At 55.0% G+C, this 13,465-nt stretch overlaps 2 protein-coding genes across 3 annotated transcripts in view; both read left to right on the top strand.

The window, feature by feature from the left end:
* The window catches only part of Golt1a (golgi transport 1A), a 9,279-nt gene extending 3,815 nt beyond the window's left edge, over nt 1-5,464 (top strand). The window contains exons 2-5 of one of the 2 annotated variants that reach the window (XM_013017388.1): nt 1,669-1,760; nt 2,984-3,096; nt 3,779-3,842; nt 4,889-5,464. In XM_013017388.1, coding sequence (XP_012872842.1) covers nt 1,669-1,760; nt 2,984-3,096; nt 3,779-3,842; nt 4,889-4,927 — 308 coding nt within the window. In that variant the 3' untranslated portion in view covers nt 4,928-5,464. Of the gene's footprint in view, nt 1-1,668; nt 1,761-2,917; nt 3,097-3,778; nt 3,843-4,888 lie in introns of both variants that reach the window. The other variant, XM_013017387.1, reaches the window with a different exon arrangement.
* Nucleotides 5,465-9,413: 3,949 nt separating this feature from the next.
* Kiss1 (KiSS-1 metastasis-suppressor) lies at nt 9,414-12,372 on the top strand. The gene is made up of 2 exons (XM_013017320.1): nt 9,414-9,516; nt 12,065-12,372. Exons 1-2 carry the CDS (start codon nt 9,414-9,416, stop codon nt 12,370-12,372), a joined length of 411 nt encoding a protein of 136 aa, XP_012872774.1.
* The last annotated feature ends 1,093 nt before the right edge of the window (nt 12,373-13,465 follow it).

Below are 13,465 nucleotides of genomic sequence, written 5' to 3'. Positions count from 1 at the left end.
GCTGAGGGACAGCGCCCAGGCCCAGAGTTCAGGCCCCACGACCAGACCAAAAAAAAAAAAATTAAATTGTTGTTTGATTTTATAACAAATATCAGTGCAAGAAATGGTCACGCACTGGCTTCCACTGGCAGGGGTGGGCTTGGGCACTGGCTTCCACTGGCAGGGGTGGGCGGGGCCTCCGCTCTGTGCGAGGGGAGGAGTGAGACCAGAGATGCCTCTCCTGGAAGAGCGCGCTGTGTGTCCAGTGTCGCCCTCGTCCAGACCAGTCGCTCCAGCAGCCTTCACTGCTGCGCCTAGCACGGGGCTAGCTGGGGAGAGGCACTGCCAGTGTGGTCTGGCTCCAGGGGGCTGAAGTCAGAGGGGCGCAGCAGAGGCGTGATGGGCTCCCAAGGCAGTGGCCGCAGGAAAGGGGAGGGGAGGCCCGGGGAGCCGGGCAGGCTGGAGGGATGGAGGTTCCCAGGCTGGAGAGTCATGTCTGCCATGTTCCTAGTAACGAGTGGGGTCAGCACCTGCAAGCTGGGGGCAGGGTGCTTTGAGGAGAAAGGACACTGTGAGGAGATGCTGAAGGGGACAGACCCCCAGAAGCCGCGCTGGCCAGCTTGGGTCAGGTCACCAGGACTCTCTTTTTGTCTTTCTTTCTTTGTTCTTTCTCTTTCTTTCATTTTCTTTCTCCCTTCTGTCCTTTTTTTCTTTGTCAGTCATGGGGCTTGAACTCTGGGCCTGGGCGCTGTCCCTCAGCTCTTCAGCTCAAGGCGAGCGCTCTACCACTTGAGCCACAGCACCACTTCCAGTTTTCTAGTCCTTTATTGGAGATAAGTCTTATGGAATTTCCTGCCTGGGCTGGCTTTGAACTGCACTCCTCAGATCTCAGCCTCCCTGAGTAGTTAGGATTACAGGCGTGAGCCACCAGCATCTAGCTCATTGGTTTTCTGCAGCAGTGCATTTTGCAGCAATGTGGACGCCCCACAGCTCTCGGCTGTACAAGATGACAAGATAGATAGATAGAGATAGATAGGTAGATAGATAGATAATAGGTAAGTAGGTTGATAGATGATAGGTAGATAGATGATAAGTAGGTAGGTAGATAGATAATAGGTAGGTAGGTAGGTAAATAGATGATAGGTAGGTAGGTAGATAGGTAGGTAGATGATAGGTAAGGTAGGTAGGTAGACAGACAGACAGATGGTAGGTAGGTAGGTAAGTAAATGATAGGTAGGTAAGTAGGTAGGTAGACAGACAGACAGATGATAGGTAGGTAGGTAGACAGACAGACAGATGGTAGGTAGGTAGGTAGATAGGTAGGTAGACAGACAGATGGTAGGTAGGTAGGTAGGTAGACAGACAGACAGATGGTAGGTAGGTAGGTAGACAGATAGATGGTAGGTAGGTAGGTAGGTGGGTAGGTAGGTAGGTGGGTAGGTAGGTAGGTAGGTAGGTAGATGATTCAGCCAGGAATCCAACCCGGGTCGTGGCTGTGGCTGTCTGCCGCGGATGGGCGCCGGAGTACGTGGAGGTGAGCCGCACAGCTCCCCTGCGCTCAGCGCACCCCGTGACCGTCCTCCCCGGCCCCGGCCCCCCAGCCGCAGCAGCACAGGTGACGGGGAAAGTTTCAGGGTGTCCATGTGCTCCCTGAGTTGGCTCCCACCACAAGCTCCTTGCGCGTTGCAGAGATCGGTGTGGGCATCACCGGCTTCGGCATCTTCTTCATCCTCTTTGGAATTCTCCTGTACTTTGACTCGGTGCTCCTGGCTTTTGGAAATGTGAGTCCCCTCCCCCCTCAGCCCTGGGTGCCTCCCCTGTCCCGCCTTCCTGAGCTCGCTGGCCCCAGAGGACCAACCCCACGTCCACTCAGATCACCCACAGCCGGTGGGTGCGAAGAAGCTATCGGGCCAAGTTCTGGTGAGGGGCGGGGGCTCCATGATGAATCCGACGCTCCACCATCTCAGTCCCAGCATCTAGGCCGGGGTGGCAGGGGATGGAGGGCAGAACCCATGGGCATGACAACCTGAAGGTCGCGCCAAGGTCTGGGGTGCCATGATGATTCCATCGCCTGAATCCCAGGAATGGGGAGAGCGCATGGACCTGCAGGGGCTGTGCTAAAACCAGAGCAAGACAAACACACTCACTATAAAGCAAGGAGCTGAGCCGGGCGCTGGGGCCTCACGCCTGTAATCCTAGCTGCTAAGGAGGCTGAGAGCTGAGCATCGTGGGGCAGGAAAGTCCATGAGACTCTTATCTCCAATGAACCACCAGAAAACCAGAAGTGGAGCTGTGGCTCAAGTGGTCGAGCGCTCGCCTTGAGCTGAAGAGCTGAGGGACAGCGCCCAGGCCCAGAGTTCAAGCCCCATATACCCACAAAAAAAAAAAAAGAAAACAACACACACACACACACACACACACACACACACACACACACACGGAGCTGAGGAAGAGAGGATGAAAGGATGTTTGGAAAGGAAATAGGTGTGGAGGTGGATAAAGCTCTTGGAGGTGTCTGGAAGGGAGAGCATGGAACATTCTAGAAGAGAGCCAGAGTTACATTTGATGGGAGCTTGAGTCCCCTTAAGTGGCTAGAAGGAGACAGAGCTGTGCAGTGGGAGGTGGGGAAGCCTCTGGAGTTCCCTGTGGCTCCCTAAACTCCATCCCCCTCCCCCCGGTCCCTACCCCCGGCCTCATCTCCACCTCCATAAATGGAGAGGCTCAAACTCTGCCTCCCGTCTCCCCAGGAGAAATGAAGCTGAAGGCTTCCCGTTCTCCTCGTCCCTCTCCACCTCGGATTCTGTCCCATTTCCCCATCTCTACTGTGTCCTGGGCAAACAGGCCTTGTCCTTGGGCAGCTCCGGCCCCATCCCAAGACTCCCAGGGAGAGGGGAGGGTGGGGGACACGTGGCCCTCACGCCCTTTTCCCTGTCCACAGCTGCTGTTCCTGACCGGCCTCTCCCTCATCATCGGCCTGAGGAGGACATTTTCCTTCTTCTTCCAGAGGCACAAACTCCGGGGGACCAGCTTCTTCCTGGGGGGTGTGGCCATTGTGCTCCTGCGCTGGCCGCTTCTGGGCATGCTCCTGGAAACCTATGGGTTCTTCAGTCTCTTCAAGTGAGTACACATCGCATAACCCTGGAGGGAGGCCCAGGACAGACACAGTGGATCTTTCCAGAATTCAAATCTCATCTCTGCACCTGTCCAGGAGACTCAGCAGCCTTCCTGCCTCCAGGCCTAGAAAGCGTCACACACGGCCCGGGTCAGCCTTGCCAGAGTATTTGACAAGAATGGGACACAAAGGCAAAGATGCCTTCTACCAGGAGGCATGGAGCCCAAGGCAGTGCCACCGCCAGCATGGCCTCCACTGCTGCCAGTGCCCAGCGCCCGGCCACCCTGGTGCTCCACAGCCGATCAGGCTGAACAATACTAACCATGAGATGAGCAAGTCAGAAAGATAAATGTCTCCCGGGCATGGCTTTGAGCAAGGCCCTACGATGTAGTTCCCAATATTCTGAAGCATGGTTTATGCCTGGAAACTGAGCTTCGGAGAAGGGAAGGAATTTGCCCACATGTATAGCACCAGTAAGCAGTGAGGTCAAGATGTGAACACGCTGGCCCCAGGGCCTTTGCTTCTTCACACATCACTATGCTGCCTTTCCAAACTACAGCTGCAGAGCCAAGTGTACCCCAAATGCCCAAAGACCCTGAGAGACAGTATCTGAGCCTTTGGGGGGGCCTCAGCCTTTCCCCCTCCCTCCTGGACCACACTGACCCCTTTCCTTCCCTCTCCTGCTAGGGGCTTCTTCCCTGTGGCTTTTGGCTTCCTGGGCAACACTACCAACATCCCCTTCCTGAGTGCAGTAAGTAGTAGATCATGGGGTTAGGGGTGGCTGGGGCGGGGGGGGGGCACCAGGACCAGAAGTGGGGCTCCCCATCTCCTCTTAGAAACCCCCACCCCTCTTCCCCTTCCTGCTCCGAGGTGTGTGTGTGTGTGTGTGTGTGTGTGGTGTGTGTGTGTGTGTGTGCCTCTCAGGCTTGAACTCTGGGCCTGGGCACAGTCTCTTAGCTTTTCCACTCAAGGCTGGTACTCTTCCACTTGAGCCACAGCTTCACTTCCAGCTTTTTGGAAAGAAGAGTCTCACAGACCTTCCAGCCTAGCTGGCTTTGAATAGCAATCCTCAGATCTCAGCCTGCTGAGTAGCGAGGATTACAGATGAGAGCCACGGGCACCAGGATAAGCCTGCTCCTTTTCTCCATGGACAAGAGCTGCGGGGGCCAGGGCACAGATGCAGGTGTGCTAAGGTGTGAATGGAGAGGTGGGCAAAGCAGGAGCTCCCTGTTAGAACAGGAAGGGAAGGTGGCTCGGCGGTAGAGTGCTTGCCCAGCATGCACGAAGCCCTGGGTTCCATTCCTCAGCATCACATACACAGAAAAAGCTGGAAGTGGTGCTGTGGCTCAAGTGGTAGAGCACTAGCCTTGGGCAAAAAGAAGCTCAGAAAGAAAGAAAGAAAGGAAAGAAGAAAAAGAAAATAAAGACTCCGAAATTCCAGATAGCCCAGTCAGAAAGTTCCTGAGGTTTCTGGAAGCTGTTAAGTCTGGGTCCTCGGCATGGAGAGAATGTGTGACAGTCAGTGACAGCAGGAAAGGCAGGTGGCAGAGCTTGCCCTGGTCCCCAGCCCTGACTCTCTTCCCTGTCTCTGAAGCCCCTGACAGAACATGAGCTCCCAGAGCTGCCCAGGTCCCCCTCCCCCGCCAGCAGCACCCTTCTGTGTCTTCCAGCCAGGCACCCCCCTTCCCCCCACCCCCTCTGTCTGCGCAGCTGCTATCAAGGCCAGCCCTGTAATAGGCTGGCTCTCGAGAGCATCCCCCGTGCTTTGTCTGGAGTAATGGTTCGTGGCTTCCACAGCTGTTCCAGAGGTTTCAAGGCACCAGCTCCATGGTCTGAACCTCAGAGATGAGCTCCTTGAACTCGAAGCTTGGGTGGAGGAGGAAGCTAGAAGGAAAGTGAGGGCCGCTCCGGACGGGCGCCCGCCCCTGCCCGCCCCTGCCCGCCCACCAGCGCTGACTCACTCCTCGTCAGTACTCCGTTCCCACCAAGTCCAGGAGGAAGGATGACCTCAGACCAAGGACTCGAGACTGCGGGGGCTGTGGGAGCATGAATCCTGGCTCTGTGGAGATCCGGTGGGGGCTGGAATCACACCCTCACCCTGGACTTATGGGAGGAACGTGAAGATTAAGTCCCCTAAACGGTGAGCATGTCTGAGATCGCAGTCATTGTCTACGGTCCAGGAAGTTCATCCTCAGTTTCAGGGGTACCTGCAGCGCCTTTCCCCACAGCAGAATCACCGAAGCAGTTAGGTCTAGCCTGTACTCCTCACTGGAGCCGCCACACCAGGGTTAAATAACACACTTTTGCCAGGCCCTGATGGCTCACGCCTGTAATCCTAGCTACTCAGGAGACTGTCATCTAAGGATCACGGTTCAAAACCAGCCCAAACAGGAAAGTCCATGATACTCTTATTTCCAATGAACCACCAGAAAACTGGAAGTGGCGCTGTGGCTTACAGTAGTAGAGCACTAGCCTTGAATAAAAGAGCTCAGGGACAGCACCCAGGCCCTGAGTTCAAGCCCCACAGCTGACCAAAATAAAAAAAAAATTTAAATGATGATGATGATGCACTTATTGAGTGAGACAATATGTTGAGGTATTCATCACATAAGCATTGGACAGGATGGAGACTCCTCTCTATAGAGTAGCAGGAAGTGCATCTCCACCATCAGCTTGTGATGGGGCAACTCCTGTCTGGAGCAGAACCATGGTCTCTCTCTGTCTCTGTCTTTCTCTGTCTCTCTCTCTCTTCCTCTCCCTCTCTCTTTCTCTCTCTCCCCCCTCTCTCCCCCGCCCCAACGTTTGGAAAGCCCAGCCTGAGAGAGGAAAGAGCCTGGTCCTAAAGAGCCCTTTGTCCAAGAGGAACAAGCACCATTATAGGCTCAAGAAAGAGACCAGTGGCTCCCACCTGTAATCCTAACTACTCAGGAGGCTGAAGTCTGAGGATCAAGGTTCAAAGCCAGCCTGGGCAGGAAATGTCCATGAAACTCTTACCTTCAATTAACCAGCAGGAAAAAAAAAAAAAAACAGAAGTGGAACTGTGGCTCAAGCAGCAGAGCACCAACCTTGAGCGAAAAAGCTAAAAGACAGCATTTAGCTGAGTTCAAGCCCCACTACCAACACAATTTAAAAAGAAAAGAGACTAAAGTTATTGCAAGCCGAGTTCCATGAACATTGATTGTGATTCTCCGCATGTGCCCAATGATGCAGCACAAGCCTAAGGTACAGGTAGGGGAGACCGGTCTTGGCCCTCAAGATGCTGGACCCAAGCAATCCAAAGCAGCATGTTGGCACTGGAAGTTACTTCTCTGTCCCTGGCGCTGCCCAGGTATCCAGCTTCTACAGCTGCCATTTAATTCTTCCCCAGCAGCGGCTTACGTAACTATCGTTCCCATCTGATCGTGTCATGTCATATTTGTCTCAAAGGCCTGAACAAATGGCCAGTAGCTGTGGGAGGACAGAAGTTTCGAAAGGAAAAGCAAAGGCCCCACCACCGTGCTTTGTCTCCCAGATCCCAGACCGCAGCCCAGGAGCTGCCTTCTCGTGGGAGGCCTGAACTGACCTAGTTTTCTCTGAGCTCCTGGGTCAAACTGTGCCCTTCCCTCTCCTCCTCCAGCTCCTCTTCCTGACCACTTGTGACTCTTGTTTGAAAGGGAACACATTTCACGAGCACCCATGGGCACGTGCCCTAGTGCATGCGCACACACACACACACACACACACACACACACACACACACACCCTGAGGCCGCCCCCTCCACTGTGCTGAACAGGTCACGGGCTGAGTGGGTCAGGGTGGGAGAGGGTGGAGGAGGCTGGAGAGAATGTGTGGGGAAGAGAAGGCCAGCCTTGGCGGGCTTCTGGAAGAGGGGGAGGCTGGCCCCAGGCACAAGAGCCCTCAGACAGAGGCGGGGCGTGGAGCTCTTGAGGAGGGTCTGGGTGAGGGGCAGAGGTGGGCTCATTCCGGGAGACGTCACCCCGGTCTTATAAAAGGAGCTGTGACGGGGGACGGTGAGGAGCCCAGGAGCCGGCGCCCTCCCCTTTGTGTTCACCCCAGCATTTCTGACAGGCCTGGGCCAAGGTGAGTGTGCCGGGCATCCACACTTGGGGAGGGGCCTGCCCTGCCCCAAGGGGCTCTGGCAGCCAGCATTGACTTCGTCCAGCACTGACCTAAGCATCCAGGTAGGGAAGCTGGGGTCGCTTCCGGGCTGGCCGGGTTCGTCTGGGATGCAGGGTGACCACGCGGGCTTGGTTGTGTTTATGAATGGAGGACTCCAAGGATTCTCCTGGCTTGTGGAGAAAATAAATGCAACGGGGAAAAGCTGGCTGGGGTTTGAGGCATCAGAAGCTTTCGGAGAGATCTGGGGAACCCCTCCGACTCTTGGGACCAACAGGGCCACAAAAGGAAGCAGCTCTACTTCAAAAGCTTTCTGTGTTCTTTTGTGTATGTGTGTGCATGTGTGTGTGCATGCGTGAGCATGAGTGTGTATGTGTGTATGTGTGTGTGTTGGTGCTGGGACTTGAACTCAGGGCCTGGGTTCAGTCCCTTAGTTTTTTCACTCAAGGCCAGGGCTCTGCCACTTGGGCCACAGCTCCACTTCTGGCTTTTGGCCGGTTAATTGGAGAGAAGAGTCTCATGGACTTTCCTACTTGGGCTGGCTCGGAGTCATGATCTCAGATGTCAGGCTCCTGAGTAGGTACGTGCACATGTGGTATGTGGTGTGGTGTGTGCAGCATGTGTAGTTATGGTGTGTGTGGTGTGTATATAGTGTGTGTTGTATGTAGAGCGGGATGTCTGCATACGTGTGTGTGTGTGTGTGTGTGTGTGTGATGCACACTGCATAGGAGGAGTGCAGAAGTGCTGGCCAGCATGGAGTGGAGGCCAGGAGAGCCAGGTGAGCACTGCAGCTACCCAGCGTGCCACGCCCCTCACCACCTCCCCCTGCCCAGAGTGGCAGCCCGAGCCTTCTGCCTGGCTTGGATGGCTCCAGGAAGAGGCCCACAGCTCCTCCAAGGGGGGAGGGAGGGGGGAGTGGGGCAGCCCAGCCCTGGCTAGCACCCAGGTGCCACGGCACAGCATCCAGGTGATGCTCTGGAGAGGACTGCCAAAGCACCCTGGTGCCCAGGCGCCCAGAGCCTGTTCTAGTCCAGTGAATGAACCCTGCCTCTACTCCATTCCTGTACCTCGCCTTAAGTCAGCTACAGACAAGGTCAGGGTTTCGGGGTGTCACAGAATCAAATACCCTGAGTCATCTGCAAAACAAGACCTGAGCTTTCCCTCAGTTTGCGGTCTGGCCAGTGAGGTCTGGGGAGGGGCGGGGAACCTGCAGCACTCCTGCTCTCCAAGACCGACTTTAATCGTGGACAATTATTGGGCAATCTCCAAATACCTGATGACTCTTTTGAAGAGAAATTGGGTTTAAGTGTGGGAGAAGGCGGGTGGGGGAGAGCAAGGGAGCAGGAGAAGATGGAGGGAACGGGCGTAGGGTCAGGGCACATGGTTCCCATTCCAACAACAAGACGATGAAGCCAGCTCGGTCCCTGTCCCCCACTCACAGGGGGTAGACTAGAGACAACTGACCTGCTAAGTCAGGGAAAGGCTCTTCTTGTCCCTGACCTACAGGCAATAAGACGATTTAATGACAGTCTTCAAGGCTCTGAGAGAGCAAGATGATTGTCTCTGTCTTCCTTTTTTTTTTTTCCTAGAAAAGATAAGGAATTAAGTTTCTGTTATCACAGGAAGGAAAGAGCTGGATTCTGGAAGGCACATTCTAAGGAGGAGAGAGGACAGACAGCTGCGATTTGATGCAGAACAAGGAAAGCTGGGCCTGTGCTCAGGCTCCAAGGAAAATGTTTGACCTTCACTCACACCACACAGAGCATTCATCCCTCTCTCTCCAGCAGCCTCTTCAAGAAAACCTGCAACGAATCCTGACCTTCTCCAACCTGGGAATTCTGTCCCTTCTACTAAAGTAGGGCCTTCCCTCCCTTCCTCTCCTTCCTACCTTCCCTCCCTCCCTCCATCCCTTCATTCTTATGACTACTGTCTTCACCTCTTCCAGGAAGCCCTCCTGAAGAGCTTCCCCTAGCATCAATTCTACACTGAGTACACGGTGCCCGTGATCTTGCTCCTGTTTCCCTGTTGTATTTTTGCAAGCTCACCCCTCCTAGACAAGAGCTTGCTCCTCCCTTCCACGCTCTCCCTTTTGCACTGGGCTCTGGCCCCTGCATCCAGCCCAGATTCTGTGCCTGACCTAGTTCTTGTTCTCTCGTTCTCTCTGTCTCTGTCTCAGGGAACTTTTAGGACCTGCTTCGCACCAGGATGAGCTCCCAGTTTCCTTGGAAGCTCCTGCTTTTCCTCTGTGCCACCTCCTTCGGGGAGCCGCTGGCAAAGGTGGCCCCTGTGGAGAATCCTAGAACTCTAGGTACGCATTGTCCAGGTGGGGGAAGGGGCAGGTGAGAGGTTACAGAATGAGTTTTGCCCTGTTTCTCAGCTGTAGCTAGCCTGCTGAGAGGAGTTTAGCATTACGCTTGATTGGCACCTTAGACTGACACTTGCACGTGCACAGCATATGGAGTGGGGGAGGGAGAGGGAAAGGAGGGACAGCTCACCACTGTCATGCACATCAAGAACCTGACCTAAGCCAGGTGCTGGTGGCTCAAGCCTGTAATCCTAGCTACTCAGGAGGCTGAGATCTGAGGATTGCGGTTCAAAGCCAGCCCGGGCAGGAGAGACCATGAGACTCCTATCTCCAATAAACCACCAGAAAACCGGAAGTGGCGCTGTGGCTCAAGTGGTAGAGCGCTCACCTTGAGCTGAAGAGCTGAGGGACAGCGCCCAGGCCCAGAGTTCAAGTCCCATGACCGACAAAAAAAAAAAAAAAAAGAACCTGACCTATGCTCGGGTACCACCAAAGTTCTATACACTACATTCTCTGCACCAGCCGTCTGTGCAGATGTTGGAAGGCAATTTTTCATGCAAGCTATTTATTTTTGTGTGCGTGTGCCAGTCCTGCAGCTTGAAGTTAGCATCTGAGTGCTGTCCCTGAGCTTCTTTTGCTCAAGGCTAGCATTCTACCTCTTGAGTCATAGCTCTACTTTTGTCTTTTTGATGGCTAATTGGAAATAAGAGTCTCTTGGACTTTCCTGCCTGGGCTGGCTTCAAACTGTGATCCCTAGGTCTCAGCCTCCTGAGTAGTTAGGATTACAGGCGTGAGCCACTGGCACCCAGCATGCAAGTTATTGTTACCTGCTACCTCAGATATGGAACATGGGGCGGGGGTGGGGGGGAAGACCCCCTAAACACAAAGGAGAGTACTTGATGCCTGCCAATCTTAAAGATTCTCTGGGGAACTGCTCAGTGGCAAAACAGAAGCCCAGACAGGTCCAGAGACCGCCCCCAAGTCACCCAGCCACATACCACAGAATCACAGCAGGGGCCACAGCACCCCGAGAACACAGGTGCTGAGCAGCATGAGTTCACAACAGTGTGGATCCTTCAGCCCCAGTGAGGGTTTGAACCCTCCTTCATCAGCGTTCTGGGCAGTCTAGAACCTGTACTTAACCTCTCTGGAAGTCAAGATATCCTCTGCACACATGCCCATAAAATACCTGAGAGCAGACACCCCTGTGCCCCGCCCCCACGCCCTTGCTGTGTTCTTTGCTTGGTGCTTTCTTTCTGGGGTAAAGGGGCTGCTCAGGGAATAACCCAGCACTGGCCAATGGTCTAACAGTAGCCCAGGGATGGTCCTGCTGCTGTTGAGTGATGTCACTGGGATCCTCCAATCCCAGCCAGGCTCTGGGCAAGGTGGGTGGAGACTGGAGACTGTGAAGTCTGGGCCATGACCTACCATACTTCTCTTCCCCAGAGCAAGCCATGGCAGCCAAGAGCCTGCCCAAGGCCCTCCACCCCCAGCACACACCCACTCACACACCAGGCCTCATTCCCACTCACCTTTTGCACACAACTGGCTGGACTCACTGTCGACTCGGAGCTAGCCTATTTTCCTGCCAACAAGTATAGTGAACTTAATGAGCCTTTCATGTCAAGTGCCTTCCGAATTAGCCTCGTTAGCCGTCAGAACCAAGGGGAGAAATTACACTTGGGGTAGCAGGGGAGGTGAGCCAGTTAAGGTGACCTAGATATTTTCTGGTCTTCACTGAGCCCTAATACAGCTTATTTGTGGGTGCCAATCCTTATCAGGGGCCAGGCTGCAGCACCGTTATGGGAGAGCACATTAGCCTTGGTTACACTTTTTTTTTTTTTTTGGTGTGTATATGTGTCTGTCCTGGGACTTGAATTCAGGCCCTCGGCACTGTCCCTTTATTTATTTATTTATTTTGCTCAACGTTAGTGCTCTACCACTTGAGCCACAGCTCCGCTTTTTTTTGCTGGTTAATCGGAGGTAAGTGATTCGTGGACCTACCTGCCCCTGCTAGCTTCCAACCAGGATCTTCAGATCTCAGCCTCCTATCTAGGACTGCCGCACCCAGCCTCCACTTTCTTGTTAGTCCAACTTTTTCATTTGTGTTTATATATTGAAGAAGCATTTGTTGAGGCCCTACTGTGTGCAAGCTTCAAGCATTTGGGACGCAACGTGATGGTGGAGCCTGGCCCTCCGGTCTCCAGCAGCGCTCCCAGTCCCAAAGGGGTGAGGCCAGATGCTGAGACTGAGCCAAGAGGCCAAAGCATGGGGCCAGAAGAGGGCCCCAGCCGTGCATTCGCTAAACGCTGTGGGTTTCCTTGATTTCCAAATCCCAATCTGTTTGCTTCCTAAAAGGAAGTCGTTTTAATACCAAGGCTCTTTCGGATGATTCTGGAAATGGTTCGAAATCAAAGCAAATGACCCAAACACCCATCCTGGAAGGATGGTGGGGATGGAGTCACCCCCTCTCAGAGGGACAAGCCGGAGCCCCGACCCTTGCCCCCAGCCCAGACCCTGGCCTCACCTCCCCGTGCTCTCTCTGTCCTAGGCCACGGGCCGGGCCCCCTGAGCCCCTGGGAGCAGGGCCTGGGGTGCGCAGAGGCCAAGCCGGCCCGGCCTGCGCTGAGCCCCCGGGAGGCCTCCCTGTGCCCGCCGGGCCAGGGCTCCGCGGGACCCCGGCGGCCCGGCCCTTGCGCCCCACACGGCCGGCCGAGCCCTGCACCCCGGGGCGCGGTGCCGGTGCCGCGGGAGAAGGACCTGGCGGCCTACAACTGGAACTCCTTCGGCCTGCGCTACGGGAAGCGGCTGGCGGCGCCCGGGAGCCGCGGGCCTGGCGGGCGCAGGGGCTCACCGTGAGCTCCAACCCCACCCCGGGGACTCGGGCTGGGGCCTGGGGGACTCCAGGACCCCGGAGGCTGGACGGGCAATAAAAGAAGAAATGCAGCCAATTCACTGGCGTGTGCTTTGTGGCTCATCATCATCATCATCATCATTATTTGGTCAGTGTGGGGTTTGAACTCAGGGCCTGGGCGCAAGGCCAGCGCTCTACCACTTGAGTGGTTGATTGGAGATGAGTCTCGTGGGGACTTTTCTGTCCAGTCTGGCTTCAAGTCCCCATCCTTAGATCTCAGCCTCCTGAGTAGCTGGGATTACAGGCGTGACCCACCGGTGCTGGCTGTGGCTTATTTTTGCAAGCAGCTACAGTGCGGTCTTCTGCCAACTGTGAGATGTCTGGGGGATGGAGGCCAGAGCCTCTCCAACTAGAGAGGCTGCAGAGCCAGGCCGCTTCCCGCGCTCTGCTGGGGCTCAGGGACAACCACCATGCTTTCCCTCCGACAGCATGAAAAACTTTCAAAGGACGGAGGAGCCTCGCTGGAAGGCAGTTTGAATGTTTGAACAGCACCACATTTCCATGAAATGCTTTGACTCTCAGCCAGACTCAACCCACCCTTTGATTTTATGGTAGAAAAATGGGTGGGGGAGCAGCCCCGTTAAGTACCTCCCCCTTAATTATCAAGGAGCCACTTGGGGCAGCGGGACCTGGAAGCCGAAGCTAAGCTCTACTGCCCTGTTCACCGAGGCTGAACTATCATCTGGAGTTCCAATTGGGCCGAATGCCCCGGCCACCCAGTACAAGGAGCAGCCACAGTGGACAGGGCTCCTCCAGGGAAGCCCAGGATGGTCTAGTAGTCCATGCTGTTCCTTCCCATCACTCTTGTTAGAACACCCTTCCCCCTCCCCACCATGATGGACAGTTACCCCCCCCCCTTCAAAGGCAGAACGTTGAGGTCTGAAAAGAAATATGGCTCCCTAGAGACACAGAAGCAATGGCTGGCAAGCCCCGTAGCTCTCCGTCCACTGTCGCGGTCACGGTTGCATGCTCAGGTCTCTAAGGTGACAGGCTGGCGCCTTGAATCACCTGGGGTGCAGATCAAGAAAGGGCAAGTCA

The sequence above is a fragment of the Dipodomys ordii genome, unplaced genomic scaffold (genome assembly GCF_000151885.1).
Source record: "Dipodomys ordii isolate 6190 unplaced genomic scaffold, Dord_2.0 Scaffold35, whole genome shotgun sequence".
NCBI lineage: Eukaryota > Metazoa > Chordata > Mammalia > Rodentia > Heteromyidae > Dipodomys > Dipodomys ordii.
The sequence above is the reverse complement of the archived record's forward strand: the minus strand, read 5'-3'. Positions and strand labels throughout refer to the sequence as shown.